The following is a 20,357-nucleotide window of genomic DNA, read 5'->3' as shown; positions in this document are numbered from 1 at the left end:
CTTTATCCTTTAGGGGGAGCATAACCCCGTCAAGGATAGGGTGGCAAATTTCCCTATCTGGATTTGGGGTACCTATCACGAGTATCTCTGTTTTCTCTGGATTCAGCTTGAGTTTGTTTTTCCTCATCCAGCCCATTACTGCCTCCAGGCAGGTAAACAGAGGGGAGGTGCCATCCTTAGTCACTGTATCAGTCAGAGACATGGAGAGATAGATCTGGGTGTCATCAGCGTACTGATAACACCGTGCTCCATGCTTCCGGATGATCCCTCCCAGCGGCTACATGTAAATGTTGAATAGCGTGGGGGATAGAATGGCGCCCTGAGGAACGCCAGATGTCAACTCTCTTCTCCGAGAGCAACTATCCCCCAGCCTCACCGACTGGAATCTTCCCAAGAGGTAGGACCGGAACCACTGGAGCGCAGTGTCCCCGATACCCAACTCTCCCAGGCGTTCCAGAAGGATACCATGGTCGATGGTATCGAAGACCGCTGAGATATCCAAGAGCACAAACAGGGTCACATTTCCCCTGTCGATGCCCAGATGGAGATCATCGACTAAGGCGACCATGGGAATCTCGACTCCGTGTCCCGCTCTGAAGCCAGTTTGAAATGGGTCTAGATAATTGGCTTCATCCAAGACTGCTTGGAGCTGAAAAGCGACTGCCCTCGCAATCACCTTGCCCAAGAATGGTAATAGGGAGACCGGTCTGTAGTTGGTCATTAACAGGGGATCTAGGGAGGGTTTCTTTAAAAGAGATTTCACCACTGCCTGTTTTAGGGGCAGTGGAAATACTCCTTCCCGAAGAGATGCATTTACTATGAGATGTAGTGCAGTTTTAATAGTATCTCCCCCCTGAACGGTCAACCAAGAAGGACAAGGGTCGAGAGGACAGGTTTTCACCTGACCAAGGAGCTTGTCCACGTCTTCAGTACTGACAAACTCAAAGCGATCCAGAACAACCTTGTTTCCAGAGTCACTGGAAGCCTCTGCTATAGGATCTGTCAAAAGATTGGCGTCAAGATCGGCCCTTATCTGAGAGATTTTATCAGCGAAAAAGTCATTAAAAGCATCACAGCAGGCTATAGTTGGTTTTAATAAGGGGTTCAGGGTGGCCGGGGGTTGAGTTAATTCCCTAACCACTCTGAACAGCTCTGCTGGACGAGACTCTGCCGATGCAATCTGTGCAGCACACAATGAGTTCTTTGCTGCATCGATTGCCACTCTGTAGGAACGTAACATGTTCTCATGGAGTATCTTGTCAGATAAGTTCCCATGTTTCTGCCAGTGGCGCTCTAGTCGTTGCACAGCCTGCTTCATCTGGCGAAGATTTTTTGTGTACCAGGGTCTTTTATTTGGAGCAAGCTGGCAAGAACGCTCGGGAGCGATGCTGTCTATTACCCCGGTGAGATTCCTATTCCAGTTATCAACCAGGGTTTCGGCAGAATTGCCATCATTCCCAAACATAATACCCTCTAGAGCTTCTTGGAACCTTTTGGGTTCCATCAGCTTTCGAGGGTGGACCGTTCTAATAGGCCCTCCACCCCGAGGGGTTTGTGGATCATGACTTTTATTCCTACCTTGACCAGAAAATGATCCGTCCATGGCAGGGGGAAAATATCATTTATATCCACCCACGGATGTTCTTGGTCCGTACTGAATACTACATCGAGTGTGTTACCAACACAGTGTGTAGGACCCGAGGCCAATTGAGACAGGCCCATGGATGTCATGGAATCCATGAACAACCGAGCCGCACCTGTTGGATCTGATATGCCGGCCTCAAAGGGGATGTTGAGGTCCCCCAGGACTATAAGCCTAGGGGACTCCAGCAACAGCTCCGAGACGAACTGTGTCAGCTCAGCCAGAGAGTCTGTTAGGTTACAGGGTGGACGGTAGACCAAGAGAATCCCCAGACTGTCCTTGGCCTTCAGAGTCAGGTAAACGCACTCGATATGCCTCAGTTTTGGAACCGGATTACTGGTCAAGGTAATATAGCTTTTATGGACTATAGCCACACCTCCCCCTCACCCACTTTCCCTAACCCGCTCCTTTACCATATACCCAGCTGGGAGGGCTTTAGCCCAGGTCACACTGCTATCCTCCCCCAGCCAGGTTTCCGTGATGCATGCCAGGTCAGCGTCATGTTCATCCGATAGATCATATATAATATGGGATTTATTTTTCACTGACCTGGCATTGCATAGGAGCAAGGTAAGGGTCTGTGGTATGTTTGGGACGATACTCGGTTCTTTCGGGTTAACAGGGTGACTGGAAGATGGGATAGATATTAAGTATCATTCTTGTCTTCCTTTAAATGTACTCTTCACCCTGTTATCGCTATATCTCCCCTTGCCCCGCACCACTCTTATAGGGTTTCCCCAACTGGTATCGATCTTTATATCAGTGCAATCAGCCTCCATTCTCTTAGCTACAGTCTCCTCTGCATCATCTGAAAATAATTGTCAATTTGACTCTATTGGGTCCGACATCCTAATATATCCAATTATAATATACAGTCGGCCCTTCTTATACACGGATTTTTTTATACACGGATTTAAGCATACACGGTTTGAAAATGTTCCAAAAGAGTATAAATTTACCTTGATGTTCCATTTTTTATTAGGGACACCATTTTGCTATGTCATTATACTTAATGGGACTTGAGCATACACGGATTTTGTTATACACAGGGGATCTTGGAACCAAACCCCAGCGTATAACAAGGATCCACTGTATTAATAGAATTGTTTATAATTGCCAAAGAAAAAAAAGGGGGGGAGGGGTTCTCCACCCTTTCTGTTGTTTTATTGGCTTTTCTCCAGGGTTTAGTTTCTCTGGTTTTGTATTTTGGATAATTTATTCACCCTTAGCATTTTACAGATCTTCCAGTGGGGTAATTTTACCCTTTTAGATACTACATTGTTTTTTTGCTCCAGGATGATGTTATTCCCTTACAGTTTTTGCCAGAACCCTTCGGCTGTTTTGTTTAGCATGCCTGTATTGTCAGTTACAGCAGCTACATTTCTATCTTGGAGGGATACACAGTGATTCTTATAACTTGGGAGTTCTGGTGGACAAACTATACATTTATGTATGTACAGTACATGTGTTTGTGTTTTATTCTGAATGGAGAAATCCTTCTGAGAGGACTCATCATGCAACTCAGATTGCAGCCACACTGCAAAGCATATCTATTTTGTTCATTACTCATGTGAAGGGAATCAGCCTCCTTTCTTGTTTTACATGCATACACAAAATGTTACATTACAACTGATTCTTCAAAAACAACTGCATTACCTCTTTCAAATAATTTTAAATGAATATTTTTATGACATACAAGAACAGGTCTTCAAGATTACTGAAACTAAGTGCATTTTGACACTGCTTTAACTGCCATGGTGCAATGCTATGGAATCCTGGGATTTGTCGCTTGTTGTGGCACTAGAGTTCTCTGATGAAGAAAGCTAAATATCTCACTTAACTACAAATCTCAAATTCCATAGAATTGAGCCATGACAATTAACATGGTGTCAAACTGCATTAATTCTGCAGTGTAGATGCAGGATGATCCTCAGAAACAAATTCTGACCAGCAGCAGGTAGTTTTCTATCACAATCCGTAATAGATACCATACCTTTTTCCTTTCTTAAAGTGGCAACTGTATTTGGGATAGTCATAGAGTTCAGTCATTCGCTCTTTAAATAACCCCCGTGCAGTACATTGTTCAAGAAATGGCACAGTTATCTTATTTTGTGCCTCCACAAAAGCCTAGAAAAGAAGAATAGAATCATACTGGGGTACAATAATTCCAAGCAACAATGGGTATCTAACTTAAAAGAGAGTGAAAAAGTATGCAATAATTGGTTGTTTCTTCTTAATTACAGACTGAAAGAAGAACTAAATGTACCCACTTGAATTACTTCAGTAATGCTGCAACAAGCAACATTAAGGAATAATATCAAGTTGACTAACTATCAAGAGAATACCAAGGATAGTATCAGAATATCAAGAATAGTATCAGGACTAAGCTAGATACCTACTTTTCAGGACAAGGCAACAGCCTGGCCAATTTTTGCTACTTTCCACCTTTAATTCCAGCATATGTCTTCAAAGTATATAGACATACTTCAGCTAACAAAGCCTCTGACAGAGAAGTTCCTATTTATAAAAGTTTTTTTTTTCTGCCCAGACCCCTTTCCCATCTCATCCTTTGTCTAGCTAATTTTTTTAGCTGCATTGGCACTGGGAGGAGGGTGTCAAGCTGTAGCAACATGTCTACAGCAAACAATGCAATAAAGCTTGAGCAGTGTGATTGGACGCTGCGTCCTCAGCCAACCCCTAGTACGTACTGGGGGCGGGCCAAAGGCCTGTCTATAAAGCGCCAAGTACATCTTATTTTAGTTTTGAGATGGATTCCTGCTGATAAATAAGTCTAGCATAAGCAGTCAATCACTTTTTACAGACAAGCCTACAGTGTCAACTTAGTTTTCAAATACCACATCAAAGAACCTTCTTGAATGGCACACACAGATATAGGTCATGTTTTTACCATTTGCTCACCACATGAACTGAGCAAACAAAAAAGGTGCTTTAAAGAGCCTCAAGAGGTCTTATTCTTATTTTATCCTTACAGGTACAAGCCCTAATTAACCTGAGATACAATTGTTTGGTGTACAGGTATATAAATCCTGTCTCATTTGTAGAAGCAGATAGAACAGGGGTAGGCAACCTTTTTGACCCGGGGGCCGGGTTGCTGTCCCTCAGACAACTGGGGGGCCGAAGCCAAAAAATAAATAATTAAAAAAAAATATATATATATATATATATATATATATATATATAAAAACCGGGACAAATGTAGGACAAAATTTTCAAATGGAGGACACTTTTTTAAAAAAAATGGACACGTGAAAATTGCTGATTTTTTAAAATATGTTAATATAAATGCATGTTTCTGAGGCTTCTATAGACAATTGCCCCCGCTTGCCCCCCTTGTCCGCCGCTTGCCCCCCCTTGCCCGCCGCTTGCTCCCCCTTGCCCGCCGCTTGCTCCCCCTTGCCCACCGCTTGCCCCCCTTTGCCCGCCTCCTCCTGATAGGCCAAAGGCCCCGACAGCAATCGGCAACAGGACCGGGCTGGGGACAGTCCCAAGGCCTCGCCAGGCCGGATCCGGCCCACGGGCCGTAGGTTGCCTACCCCTGAGATAGAATCAGAAATAGTTTCAGTCATTACTGAAGTGAGACCATGAAATGTGAAGAGTTTTCATGACAAGGTTAATGTGAAGGCAGAGTAATGCTCTTTGGAAAGCTATGTGAAAATATAAGGCTTAATAAATGGTCTAGAATAGTGGTTCTTTAAAGAGTTGCAAAACGAAAATGATGATAGTCACAACAATATTGTGTATTAATAGTTATGCTACCTGGTGCCATGTATGTTTATTTGGAAGAAAACTCTGTTGTGTCCAATGAGGCTTTCATCCCGATCCTGTGAAAGTCTACTCAGAATTACACACTGAATTCAATAGACTGACTCCCAAATCAACATAAGCCAGATTGTAGTCAAGATGCTACTATTGCAGGTACCAAGAAGCTGCTTAGATGAGATAAGCATGTACAAAAGGGTCGGGAGGAGACATATCCATTTCTATAAAACAAATCAGCATTTTCTAAACTCTAGTTATAGCACTAATGGCCAATTTCTTATCAGAGACCCCTTGAGAGCATAACACCATTTCAGTTGAAAATCCCAACTGAAGTGACAGGGAAAAACTAATTTCAAACTAATGTACACAACAGCAAGACAAAATGTCAACCAGCAAACAGAAAGCAACCAGCCAGACTTCTCATACTTTTTGAGGTAACAATTAATGCTACCAGGATTCATTTAAAGCCAATTACACATCATGGGTACTGTCCTTTCAGCAAGATTTTAGCTCCAGCCAATTATAGCCCATGCCTCATGTACAACACATGCACATCCCACCCATGTTACAAGGTCATCTTCAGCTGTGTATGTATAGCTCTAATCAACTTTTGAGCCTTCATAAGGCTAGCTTTAGTTGTGAGTCTATCCCTCCCTCTTTTACTCACTCTCTTATATTTAAGTTATTTACTTCAATATAGGTACGGTACAGACCATCCAAAAAGGGTGGTCTGCCAGCTCCTACTTTCCCGCCGTCAGGAAGCTGCAGCAGACAAACTGCATGGCTTCCCACAGGCAGGAAAAGAACCCACAAAAAGTGGGTTCTTTCTATGCCGTGGCTGCTGCGTAACCAGTGCACTACTGGCGCACTGGTTACGCAAGTGCCACGCAGTGCCGTGTGGGTGCCGCACGGCACTTGCGCAACAATGGCTGCACCCATGTAAACAGGGTGCCGCCACTGTTACGCCCTCGTCACATGCGAGGGTTGCGGGGCATGTGGGCACTCCGCCCCCAGGCAACCCTAGCACATGATGATGGCATCACATAAGGCCAGTATGTACCAGACCATTGTTTGTATTATTTCCTATTTTGTTATTGTGCTTTCCATTATTACTATAGTTTATTTTGTATCCCTTGTATATATTGGTTTTGTATAATTTTGTAACATACTAATAATAGATCGAGTTTATAGTACTCTTTGTTTTTTGGTCTTTTCAAATCCATTGTTTTAGCAAATTTGGTAACAGAGGATAGTTGCTTAAAAAGATGGTTGCTTAAAGCAATGGTTCTTTGAGACAATGGTTTGAAAAGTGATTTTGTGTTTGGAAGTATTTTTCACTGAAGTAGAGTGTTTCTTTTGGCAAACATTTTGAGAAATGTATTATAGTTGATTTTTGATAGCAAGAAATGTTTAGCTGATAAAGAATTTTAAATAGTGGAAGAATTTTTATCTGGTGAAGTTTTAAAATTAAAGGATTATATCGGTAAAACAGGCGGGATACAGACGGGCAAAAAGGGGTGTATTCATGACGTCATGAAGGTAGAGCCTTCAGACGGCCCTTACCTGAATGCCGCCATGAACACGCCCCCCGCACGCCCCAAGCGGGAAGAAGCGGCATTAAAAAAGTGCTGCTTTTTTCCGCTTCTTTTTGATTTGCGGCATACGTGCGCAGCTCCGTATGTAAGCTGCTGCACCGGTACGCCCAAATTGCTACGCCGCAAATATAAGTTGCCCGTTTAAAAGCTCCGTGTCAGCTGCGTCGCATAATGGGTCGGGGTCCGGGACATGCGTGGTTTGCAGTCAAGCTTTAATTGCAGCGTCCGCTGCCATGCAGCTGTGGAAGCTGCAGCACAGCTGCGGCGCATTTTAAGGCTCATAACCCTAACCCTAGAGCCACTTGTGCGCATGCGTTGCTAGAATCGCGGGAAGTTGTAAGTTTTGCCGGCAGATGTTTTGGTTGTAGAAAGTGATAAGGGAAAGTTTGGAATTTAAAGTGACCCCCTACACACATTCCTGCGCCATTTTCACCTGGGAACGGGCACAGTTCGGCTGCTCCTGGCACAGCTGTGCGGCGGCTCCCCTTTGGCACCAGGCAGGATGGCACAGCCATCCACCAGCACCCCGAAAAAAGGCAGGGGGACGTCTTGGTCTCATACTGAGACGGCTGACCTCATAGCTATATGGTCCCAGCCAAACATTTTGCAGAAACTGGAGCAGTCCTACCTGAATGCTGACACATATCGAGAAGTGGAAGAAGCCATGAGAGCTGCTGCACCGGTACACCAGAATTGCTACGCCGCTAATTTAAGTTGCCCATTTAAAAGCTCCGTGTCTGCTGCGTCGCATAATGAGTTGGGGTCTTGGAACATGCGCAGTTTGCAGTCAGGCTTTAATTGCAGCGTCCGCTGCCATGCAGGTGTGGAAGCTGCAGCACAGCTGCAGCGCATTTTAAGACTCGTAACCCTAACCCTAACCCTAACCCTAACCCTAGAGCAACATGTACGCATGCGCTGCTTGGAAAGTTTGGACTTTAAAGTGAGCCCCTACACACATTCCTGTGCCATTTTCACCTAACAATAAAAAAACCCTAAAACTTTAAATATTTACATATGTACAAGGGAGGTGATGGGGGATGGCAGGGGGACAGCGGTGGCAGCGGCGACAGCTGTGGCTGTGCATTGCAGATTCAGCAGGAGCGCGGGGACCAAAGGAGAGGAGGCATCTATGATGCTGGTGACACTGGCAAAGTGCAAGCGGACAAGGATGCCAACACCAGCTGATCACCAGCTGGCAGGAGACCACCTTTGTTGTTGGGCAGAGCGGGGGAAAAAGTTTTAAAGGGGCTTGGGCACTTTAAATGTGCCCATAGGCTTTCTGCCGCCGCTGCTTAGCGCTGCAGCTGCGCAGCTGCGCATCCTCAAGCCGGCAAAAGAAAAGAAAAAGCCGCGGTTTGTGCCGCCCGTGCGGAAGCTGCCCCTTTCTTTGCGGCGTCCTCCGAGGCGGCGGTATGGAAGCTACGGGTCCGAAACGGACCCAGGTGAGGCGTCTTCACTGCCCCCCGTGTGGAAGCCCCGACACCTGAAGCATGTCCCCGGGGCGGGCGGTCTGGAGGCTCTGTATTCAGCAGAATACACCTCCAAGACGTCTTCTCCTGCCCGTCTGTATCCCGCCAATGTTTGCATATATAAGGTGATTTTCAAACGCCTATAACCTCAGCTAACGTTTATGATATACAAGAACAGGTCTTCAAGACTACAGTAATTAAACAGCATCAGTTCAGCCTACACTTTAATGCCTTATGAAATTATGGACAGTTTGCTTTCAACACAGCTCAGCTTGCTTTACATATCTATGTGTGGTATTATTAAAATTTACGTTGCCCAACAGGTAATTTTTTATAATTATCTTTAATCTGTGTCAGCTAGGGAAAAGGAAGTAACCAGAGGAAATAACCTCTCTTGCAGAAACAATAAATCAGGAAAATATGAAGAATGAGGGTGTATGTAATGTTTGCATATTTGATCTTAGTGTCATAATCAAGAATAACAGAACCAAACAAATATCTGTGGGTTCCCCATCTAGCCACAAGCATCATCCAATGTTATTTCTGATTACAAAGAATTTAAAAGTTATTTAAAATAGATTCCACCTCAACATTAGGAAGAACATCCTGACAGTAAGAGCTGTTCAGCAGTGAAGCACACTCCCTTGTAGTGTGGTGAAGTCCCCTTCTTTGGAATTTTTTAAACAGGGGATGGATGGCCATCTGTCAGGAGTGCTTTGACTGTGCATTCCTGAATGGCAAGGGGTTGGACTAGATGACCCTTGTGGTTTCTTCCAACTCTATGACTCTGTGACAAATACACAGAACAGAGGTGAGTTTTGCAGACAGGAAAGCTACTGTGGAGAACCAAAGCTGTAGTACCAAGCTTTATTTCTGAGAAGATAGGCATAGACTTAAGCTGGGTTTTTTTGTTTTGTTTGTTTTTTGTTTTTTGCATAGTGAGAAAATGGTCAATATGGTATGGGTTATACCTGGCCTTACCCACTTGGCTTTGGTTCTGCCTGTTATGTCTTTGGTTGTACCCCATGCCCTGGCCCAATCCTGGAAAGATTCTCCCCAACTTGGAATTCAACCCCCAGCTAAAAATGGTTCCCATACAGAACATGGTGAAGAGGAGAGGAAAGAAAAGTGTAAATGAATACAAGAAGCCACCTTACACCACTGCTCTGACTAGAGCTGCATTGCCCATCTATTTTGATTGACTATGATGGTTTTGACACAGATGTTTCCTTGCCTGAAATCAACATAGGGATTGCCTTTATATAAATCAGGCCAATGGTCCATCTGGCTTAGTATTGTCTTCACTGGGTGGGTAACTGCACACTTCCAGATGTTTTTGTCATAGTTTCCATCAGCCCTGGCCAGGACAACCAATGGTAAGGGACAGTAGGACGGGTAGCTAGTGTGGGGTAGTGGTCTGAGTGCTGGACCATGACTTTGGAGACCAGGGTTCAAATCCCTGCTTGGCCATGGAAACCCACTTCCAACTTGCCAAGAAAACTCTGTGACAGACTTGCCGTAGGGTCACCATAAGTCAAAAATGACTTGAAGAGACACAACAACAATAAAGGCCCCAAATCTCTCTCTATCTCTGGAGGGTCACAACATTCTTGTTATGCTTTGGCACATGGACAGGAAGACGGTTCACCCAATATGAATCCTAGGAGTCTCAAGCCAGGAACTTCTTTCATTCCTGGTTTATATCCTGTTCGGAAAAAAGAGGTATACTCCGGTGTTGTAAAAAAAAAGTGTTTGTTTGTTAACCTGTTGTTTATAACAAGTCTTTATTTTATTCAGCTGATGTGTTTTGGATGCAAAACCTTCTTCATGAGCTGTTGCGTCTTCGTATCACTTTCTTGTGTTGGAGCCAAGCTTCTGAGCAGAAGTTTGGCTCCAACACAAGAAAGTATAAACAAGAAAGAAAGTGAAGAAAGGTTCACGTCAAAGACACATCAGCTGAATAAAATAAAGACTTGTTATAAAGAGCAACTTAACAACAGACAATTTTATTATTTAAATAATAATACCAGAGTATAGCTGTTTTCTCCAAGGATTTTACAGTGTTACATCCTGTTAGTCCAACATATTGTAGTGGCTTGAGTGTTGGGCTATGATTCCAGGAGAAAAAGGTTAAAATCCCTGCTTGGTCATGGAAACACACTGGGTGAACTTGGGCAAGTCGCATCCTCTCAAGTCTCAGCGGAAAGCAATAACAAACCCCCTCTCAACAAATGTTGCCAAGAAAGCCCTGTGATAGGGTCATCACCTTAGAGGCACCATAATTCAGAAATAATTTGAAGGCATACAACAACAAAGTACCGTACTCTAAAGCAGCAAAATTGTTTTGTCAGCAGCAGCAACCATAATAACCTACTCATTCATAGTAACTTTTTTTTCTTATACAAAATGGTCCTAAGATTATCATGAATACATTCTGAGATTAAAATCTATTTGGACAATATTTTGAACCTCTAGTTTCTACATTCTAGCTTGTCCCACAATGTTCAAAATTAATTGCGTACCTTTGTTTGTTCACTATCAGGATCCTCTAGCCAGCTATAAGGGTCACTTACTTTACATCCATGATAATCGTGCACCTGGTTTAAAAAAACATAAACACATCATTTAAAAAAATAAAATTACTTATGATTTTTTAAAAAAAGTCTTAAAGCATAACATTCTGATGGAAGATGCAACTAAAGCAGCCAGTAATTTCTTTCAGCTATCTGAAAGCAAAACAATAGGGTTATTTGGTGTATACATACGTTTACAATGTTCCCATTCTACTGCAACAACAATAATAAACTGCTCTGTATTTGTGGTTTTTTTAAACTTTATTTTTCTCAATCATTTCACAATTATAAAACATTAGCTTCAACACAAAATATATACATAAGGAAACAAGGATTATCTTCTTGACATCTTAATACCTAAACACGTTATCTAACACCCTTTTAAATTTAGGGTCTCGCAAGAAATGTAAAGGATTTTCTAAGCCTAGCAAATCATAAATCCTTGTTATATATACACTAATCACTTCCTTAAATTGTCACAATAGTTGATTCTATCCAATCCATTGTTACCTAACTTATTCTCTATCTATAACAAATTAACAAGCTTAATAAAGTCATCATATAACTGTTCGCTTTCTTCCCCTTACTGAATGGGATCTCTCAGACTAATCGCTCCTTTACTTATTTCTATTTTTAGTTATTGCTTTCTTTACCTTTCTCCCATTTCTGGTGCTCTGTATTTGTGTTTTAAAAACAGTATTTTAGTTTGCATGCAGTCTAAAATCCTAGGACATTAACAGTTTTTATTCATAGTTGTGATTTGTTAATGTCCTAGGATTTTAGACAGCATGCAAACTAAAATATTGTTTTTAAAACACAAATACAAAACAAAAAGCATCAACCTGTTAATGTGTTTAACAGTTTTTATCCATAGTTGTGATTTGTTAAACACATTAACAGGTTGATGCTTTTTGTTTACTAACTTTGCTCAGTTTGTAGTTAGGCCAAATATCACTTTAATTCAATTTCTTCATTAATTGTAATTGTTTTGGGCTAACAAATGTGTGGAATTAATTGTGGAAAGCTAAATTAAGTCCTGACTCCAATGCTATGCACTTTATAGCTTCCAAGTCTATGTTTCCACACAAGATGGCCCAAAACATTAGAAGTTAGTAACTAAAGTTTGGCAACTTACTACTTCCCTTTTCTGAGAATCTTATCAGAGAATCAAGGCTACAAGAGTCTGAAATTTAAAATGGAGAAAATTACATTAATACTAGATCTCCATAGAAGGTGAAGAAGAAAAATATTAAGTGGAGAAGATGAATGTTGCAAAAATATCTTAAGGGTTTCTGCAAAAGGGGATTTATTGAATGTACTGCCTGGTATGTCATACAGAATGGCCACAGAGCAGGTGCTAGGTATATGTATAGGGGAAAAACAGCACATTAGCAGAATTCCTACTATAAGATGTTATGTTCTATGGAGCAGGCAAGTAGATTTCTCAACCTTCCATTGCAGAGATTAGCCATGAAACTGGAAACACAGGAGAAAACCCACAGAAGCCAGACCCCAAATTAAGATAATAGGAGATGTAAAAGATCAAGAGGCAGTTTACTGATATAAGGTTTATGAAAGAATCCAGTATGCTTTCCCTCCACACCAAAACATCCATGGTCTGGGTTTAGTCCTGTGCAATGGAGTTTGGAATAGATATTAGGTAAATTTCACTTCGTGCCAGCATGGTATAGTGGTTTGAGTGTTGGGCTATGACCTCAGGAGAGTTCAATTCCCATCTTGCCCATGAAACCTACTGGGTGACCTTGAGCAAGACACATGCTCTCAGCCTCAAGGGAAGGCAATGGAAAACCTCCTCTGAACAAATCTTGCCAAGAAAACGCTATGATAGTTTCACCTTAGGATCGCCATAAGCTGGAAAAAGACTTGAAGGTGTACAACTACTACAAGTTCCACTTCTGCTGGTTGTATTACTAGATGTGTTTTGCCCTTCTGATACTAAACAGAACTTCTGTTCTATATGCTTGTGTGCTGAGTGTTGATCTGAAGGCAGGAGTCATTGGAGCCTGTATGTTGAATGAACGCCTGCTCCAGAAACTACTGGAAGAGAATACATTACATGGTGTCAGTAAGGCTGCTGTGAGCACATTACAGGTTTAGATGCACCTTTTCAGGGGTAGCCAAGGACACTTTGCTTGACTAGCAGCTGAATGGAGTGCCAGTTGAATCTTACTTCAATACTGGCAATGAGAGAGTGTCTCCCTCTACACCTGAAGTGAGCATGGTTATTTTGGATACAGAAGAGGAACATTATCTGGAATTCTGAAATATTCCAAAATCCAACATTGTCTGTATGGCTGAGATAGGGACACTTTTGTTTTCTTATGGGTCATTGTACATAAACTTTGTTTCATGCACAAAATTATTACAAATCTTGTGCATAAAGTCACCTGCAAGCTCTGTGTATAAGGTATATATGTACAAAATATAAATGAATGTCATGTTTAGATTGGGTCCCATCTCCAAGATATCTCATGGTGTATATGCACCTATTCCAAAATCTGAAACAGTTCTACTCTCAAGCATTTTGGAAAAGGGAGACTCAACCTGTACATATAAATCTGTCATGGAACAGAAAAGAAAGAGTCGGGAGAAATGGGTGGGCTGTGGGTACTATCACATGGTGAAAATCAGAGGATTAAAAAGGCATTTTCCAGGGAAAGTCGCACAATCGTGGTCAAGATTTTCAGACAATGTCACGATCTGAGAGGACTTATCCCAGGAAGAACCAAGAATGCTCCAGTAACAGACCATTCATGGGATTTCCCCATGAATGAATTATTGCTGGAGCATTCCTGGTTCTTTCCGAGATAAGTTCTCTCAGATTGCAATGTGTATGAAAATCTTTGCTGCAATCGTGCAACTTTCCCAGGAAAATGCCCTTTTAATCCCTCAATTTCCCCCCATGTGATAGTATCCTATGGCCACAATCTCACAGCAGCCAATTCCTGAACTGCTTGCCTCAGTGAAGGGCCAGCTGATGCCCTAAATCTTGTCCTGCAAGGCTGTGCAATGTAGCCTTAACTCCACAACTCAGGCCACAGTGCAGCCCATGCAAGAACTGGCAATGCACAAAGGTGTTTATGCAGCAAGTGTGAGCAAGCCAGCCTGCACCCTGGCCTAAAGCAAGCCCCAGACTGCTAACCAATCCTGTTGGGAAGAAACATTTCCCCATTCCTGAACAACAGGTTTGTTTGACCTCTGGCCTGTTAGGTCCCAACACAAGGCTTTAATAATAAGTTATCAAAATACATTTTTGTAGAGCTTAGAAAGGTTATTTTGAAAGGCAACAACTCTCAGAATCCACCAGTCAGCATGGCCAGTTTATGTTTAATTATAGGAACCTTTCAGCAGCTGGAAGGCATAGGGGCTTGCATGTTGTTGTTGTTGTGTGCCTTCAGGTTGCTTCCAATTTACGGTGTCCCTAACGTGAACCTATCATGGTGCTTTCTTGGCATGTTTCTTCAGACGGGGCTTGTCTACACTAGGGAAAAAATGTGAAACTCCCCTGCAACAAGGCCACATGGTATATGGCCCTATCCACAACAAACTCAGAGTACACCATCTTAACCCAGGTTTTATAAAACTCAAAATTATCTCCGAAACGTTTCCTGTAGTCTGAAGGATGGGTTTGCCCTGGATTTGGGGTGGGTGGGGAGACAGGACAGATCACTGCCTGGCAGCTACCTGGCCTGGAATAGCTTTATTATTGTTGTGTGCCTTCAACATATGGCAACCCTAAGGCAAAATCATGGGGTTTTATTGGCAAGTTTTGTTCAGAGGAGTTTTGACATTGCCTCCCTCTGAGGCAGAGAGTGTGTGACTTGCCCAAGGTCACCCAGTGGGTTTCATGGCCAAGCAGGAATCGAACCCTGGTCTCCAGCGTCCAACACTCAAACCATTACACCATGGTGTACAGGCATTTAAATACTAACAATACCAGTAGTCAGAAAGACTCAAATGTGATATGAATCCTGGTATTGTCCCCCAACCCACATAAGACTTATTATAACCTCAAACCCAATTTGGCCACCTATTTGATTGCCATTTAGGTGCAGACTTCACAGTTACAGCATCTGGCCTAATCTTTGAACTTTTTCATTTCTTCTGCTTCCTTTTTGTGTTCATTTTTATTTTATTTTGGCACCACCAAAGCATTCAAGAGAACTCAAAAGCTTGCATAATACTGTGGCATATTATTTTGGTCCTAATAAACGTGTTGCCCAACTGTGGATTCTTTGGCTTTTAAAACAAAAAAAATAACTGAACAGGAAGCTTAAAACAAGAGAGACACGAGAAGGAGAGGCTGAAATTTGGGGTGCGGGAGAGGCTGGACTTCACACAGAATTGGCCATTTCTAGGAACCAGAAAGCTCAAAGGGTGCAAATACACTGTAGACACAATTCAGTATGTCACTCTTTTATCTCCCATGGCTTCATCCTGAAGACTCCTGGGATTTATAGTTTGGTCAGGCACCAGCACTCTTTGGCAGAGGAGGCTAAAAAACCTTGGGTGCAGCTACATTGTAGAAATAATGCAGTTTGATTAACTGCTCTGGCTCTACCCTCCAGAATCCTGGGATTTGTAGTTTTGTGAGGCACTGGCACTCTTTGGCATAGAAGGCTAAAGAATCCTAGAGTTGGAAGAGACCACAAGGATACATAATCAAAGCACCCGCCACAGATGGCCATCCATCCTCTGTTCCTTATAAAACTACAAATCCCAGGATTCCATAAGATGGAACTACAACACTTAAGGCAGGGTCAAACTGCATTTCCACTGTGCAGATGCACCCAAAAGAAGACTCTCTCTCTCTCTCTCTGGGGCTGTATCTGCAGTGCAGAAATAATCCAGTTTGACACTATTTTAATTGCAATGGCTCAAATGCTATGGAATCCTGGGAACTGAAGTTTGTTGTGGCGCCAGAGCCTTCTGACAGTGGAGGCTGTCTCACAAAACTACAGTTCCCAGAATTCCATAGCATTGAGCCATGGCAGGCAAACTGCATCATGTCCACAGTGTATGTATATGCATCACTTGTCGAACTACCAATCCCAAGATGCCATAAAATGGAGCCACAGCACCTAAAGCAGGGTCAAAGTGCATTATCTCTCCACAGAGTGGAACTGGCCATATCCCTTGCCAAACCACCCCCCTGGGGCTCCACTGGGTGGAGCCACAGCGCCTAAAGCGGGATGAAACTGCCTTGTCTCCACAGTGTGGATGCACCCACAAGAGGACTCTCTCTCTCTCTCTCTCTCTCTCTCTCTCTCTCTCTCTCTCTCTCAGAGGGAGAAACCCAGCCAGGGGAGCTATCCTACAAAACCTCCCAAGCCCAAGGAGAGGAGCCGCCTCCTCCTCCTCCTCCTCCTCCTCCGGGGAAGGGGAGGCAGACCACTGTGTATCTATATGTGGGGAAGGGGGTGTACTTACGGCGGTCTCGTCGCGGAAGACCTGGGGGTACTGGAACGCCTGCATGCTGGAAGAGGAGGAGGAGGAGGAGGAGGAGGAGGAGGAGGAGGACTACCGGGTGCGGGAAGCCGGGAGGCGGGCGGCAGGAAGAGGAGGGCCCGGGCTGGGCTCCCCCTCCACTCCAGCCGCCCAAGGGAGGCAGGCAGGCAGAGAGAGAGAGAGAGAGAGAGAGAGAGAGAGAGAGAGAGAGGCAGGCAGGGAGACAGGGCCGCCCAGGGCCTTCCCTCCCTCCTTCCCTCCCTCCTTCCCTCTGGCGGGCAGGCGCCAAGAGAGGCCCCAGCAGCAGCAGCAGCAGCAGCAGCAGGAGGACTGCTCTTCTCGGACTCGGAAGGGATGGGCCTCGCTTGCAGGGCGACACCTCACACTCCAGGGCTGCTTCCACACTGGCGAAATAACCCGTTTTGGCACCGCTTTAACTCTTTTTCTGGCTCAAGGCTATGGGATTCTGGGAGGTGGAGTGGGGCCAAGTGTGGATGCAGCTCTAGGTCCAAAAGACACTACTGCAGCAGGGATAAGCCCGCTTCGAGACCGCTTTAACCTGCCCTGGCTCAGTGCTAGGGAATCCTGGGAACTGTAGTTTGTTGTGGCAACAGAGCTCTTTCTGACAGAGAAGGCTAAATACCTCACAAAACTACATTCCCTAGAAGTCCCTGGCACTGAGTCAGGGCTGTTAAAGCTGTGCCAAACCGGATTATCTCTGCAGTGTGGACAGGATCTGTCATATCTGAAAGGATTGGAACTACTGTACTGCAGAAGTGTTTGGGATTTCTGGGTTTTTTCCCCTTCCAAATTTGGGAATTGCCTGGCTATCTTGGCGATGGGACCCAGATCTAAGCATAGGATTCATGTATGTTCAGGGTGACCAGGCATGGTCCTCCTTTTCCAGGACATGTCCTACATTTCTGCCTCCTGTCCAGGAGGAATTCCAAAACGCCCTCCATTCTGCGTCTGACTAAGCAGCATGGATTTATGTTTCCATGAATGTTTTTAGCTTTTCTTTTGTAATGTCCCTACATTTTTCTTGTCTGACATTTTGGGGCGACTTGCCCTCTTTTGCAGTTATTAGGCCATTTAGTCACCCTCTTCATGTTTTGTCATACAATGCCTGAAGGTAAACTATACATAATGTTTTTAATCATTTGGTGCACGAGACAAAGTCTGTGTCATAAAGCAAAGGTGTTACTCTCTCAGCCACCCATGCGGACAGTTTTGGATTTCAGAGGATTTCAGAAATCTGGATACGAAAATCCATGGGTGTTCAAGTCCCATTAAACACAATAATATAGTAAAATGGTGTCCCTTTCATAAAATGGCAAAATCAAGGTTTGCTTTTTGGAATTTATATTATTTTTGAATATTTTCAAGCCATGGATGGCTGAATCCATGGATGAAACAATACAGAGGGCCAGCTGTACTATAAACCCTGCTTTATCTGGTTTACTCTTGTGTAGACATGCGTAAGGTTCAGTTTTGCAACGTAACTCTTTATGGTTTTTCCTATTGTTCTATACCTCCAAGTTGACTCTGACCGGACATAAGGTTTCCTTCTCAGGATTTATTCATTCCCTTCAGCTAGGGCTGAGAGAGTGTAACTTGCCCAAAGCCACCCAGTGGGTTTACAGTCTGAACAAGGAATTGAATCCCTGTCCCCCAGACTCCTAGTCAAATGCTGCACCATTATGGTTACCTTTTAAAAAAATCTTTTATATTTTACTTTGAAATACATTCCAGTCTATTCTCTATTGCATTGTTTCTCAAGCTGTCTGATGTGAGGGAGTGACCTTTTTTTCCCCAGTGTTACAGAGACCAGCACTAAATTTGTGCCCATTTGGTACAATTGTTTCTTTCTTTCCCAGAAACTTGCCAGGGACCAGCAACCAAAGGCTCAGGAACTGGCACTGGTCCAGGGATCATCACTTGTAGTAGTGCTGCTCTATGGCATGCTCCGTGGAGTAGTTCCTTATATCTGGGCTGGGCAAATGTGACACTCCCAAGTTTTTATAGTCTGTAACTCTCATCCCATCCAACCAGCATAGCCAACAGTGTAAGGGATTGTGGAAGTTGGTAAGTCAAAAATATTTGGAGCACCACAAGGTGTCCATCTCTGCCTTCAGCTGCAATCCTAGGCATTCTTAACCTCAAAGTAAGTTCCACTTTTGCCATAAGAGTGCATTACAATATTGATTTGGGATGATATATATTATATCATATGTAATCATATAACCATATAATCATAAGTAAAAGACAGTGAAGCTCCATACTGGTGGCCAAGACTAAACCAGGCGCCAACTGAGGCACAGATCCCAAACTAGTCATATAAAAAATAAGAGTAAAACTCAAGAAGAAAACATATTTATACCAAAATATGATCTAAACAATATCTCAACAGAATATATTGACAATATAAGGAACAGATTTGCATTACTAAGCAAAATAAGCCAAGAACAAGAACTATGGTATATAACTGCCAAGTATATAATAAAAGAAGAATGCAGATAGACACTTTCAATAGACGGAAAGAGAGGGAACTATAGATGACAGAAAATGTTACAAGAAATAAAGGAAAGAGAAGCAAAACAAAAGGGAGATAGGAGCAAACTAAGAACCATGAATTCAACTGTACAATGGCTAGTGTGAAAAGATAAAGAAAACTAACAGAAGAACCAATGCAGAGAAACAGAAGACAACAACAAAGAGGAAAGAATGAGAGACCTATTCCACACGATATGGAGAAAATTAGATTTAGAAAGGAAAGTTCAAACCAAGGACTGGGATATTCTATGAGAATGAAAATAACATAATTCAAGACCAAGAAGGAATAAAAAACAATGCTGGCTGCAATACACAGAATACACAGAACTTATATAAAAGAGAGGACAAAATGAAGGACACATGGAACGAAGAGCCATATGAAGATAAACCCCAAATTCTAAAAAAACGAGGTGGAAGTTGTAATAAGAGAAATTGCAAAAAGCAAATCATCAGGAACAGATGATATTCCCATCTGCTGCAATCCACATTGACAGAGTCAACTACAGTGCTAACCAGCATATGTCAACAGATGGGAAAAACAAAATGATGTCCAACAGATTGGAAGCAATCAATATACATCCCCATCTACAAAAAAGAGATACAGAAGACCGCAGCAACTATAGGACCATAGAACTAATCTCCCAAGCAAGCAAAATTATGCTCAGAATTCTGCAACTTTGGGGTCATTCCCACTTACTGTAAAATTCGCTTTGCAATCCGGCTCTGCTTCACTATGTAAATCGATTTTAAAAGGTCCCTAATTCACACTATGATTTGGGACCTTTCTTTGGAATCACTGTTTTTTGACCGGCTATCGTTCCCATTAGTTCCCGGCCTTGCCTTGGCCCCTTCTCCTGTCTTCTGGGCTCCCTCCTCCAGCCTTCTCTCCCTCCTCCTCCTCCTCTTCGCTCCCTCCCCGGCCACAGTGCTCTGTTTTCCAGCCCCACAACAACTCCCAGAATTCCATAGCCTTGTGTCCATAGCCTTGAGTTAAAGCAGTGCCAAACCCCAACGGAGCCTTCTCTCCCTCCTCCTCCTCCTCCTCTCTGCTCCCTTCCCCCGGAGGAGGGAGAGAAGGGCAGGGGATCAGGAGGAGGAGGAGGATGGGGGATTTCTTTTCTTTTCTTTTTTTTAAAAAGGAAAACTAATCACAAAAGCAATAGACTGGCTTAGCAGCCACTCACTCCTTTGTGAGTAGCTGCTTTGCCAATCTATCACTTTTGTGATTAGTTTTATTTTTTAAAAAAAGTACCCAAAATGGCAGTACTGGGGGTGT

At 43.2% G+C, this 20,357-nt stretch overlaps 1 protein-coding gene across 1 annotated transcript in view; it reads right to left on the bottom strand.

The window, feature by feature from the left end:
• The window catches only part of PREP (prolyl endopeptidase), a 99,523-nt gene extending 82,844 nt beyond the window's left edge, over positions 1-16,679 (bottom strand). The window contains exons 1-3 of the mRNA XM_089530664.1: positions 16,511-16,679; positions 11,009-11,083; positions 3,636-3,769 (exon numbers count right to left, since the gene is read on the bottom strand). Coding sequence (XP_089386790.1) covers positions 3,636-3,769; positions 11,009-11,083; positions 16,511-16,555 — 254 coding nt within the window. The 5' untranslated portion in view covers positions 16,556-16,679. The remainder of the gene's footprint in view (positions 1-3,635; positions 3,770-11,008; positions 11,084-16,510) is intronic.
• Between the last annotated feature and the right edge of the window lie 3,678 nt (positions 16,680-20,357).

This window comes from Sceloporus occidentalis, unplaced genomic scaffold, assembly GCF_023333645.1.
Source record: "Sceloporus occidentalis isolate IW3139 unplaced genomic scaffold, rSceOcc1.0.p SCAF_6, whole genome shotgun sequence".
NCBI lineage: Eukaryota > Metazoa > Chordata > Lepidosauria > Squamata > Phrynosomatidae > Sceloporus > Sceloporus occidentalis.
The sequence above is the reverse complement of the archived record's forward strand: the minus strand, read 5'-3'. Positions and strand labels throughout refer to the sequence as shown.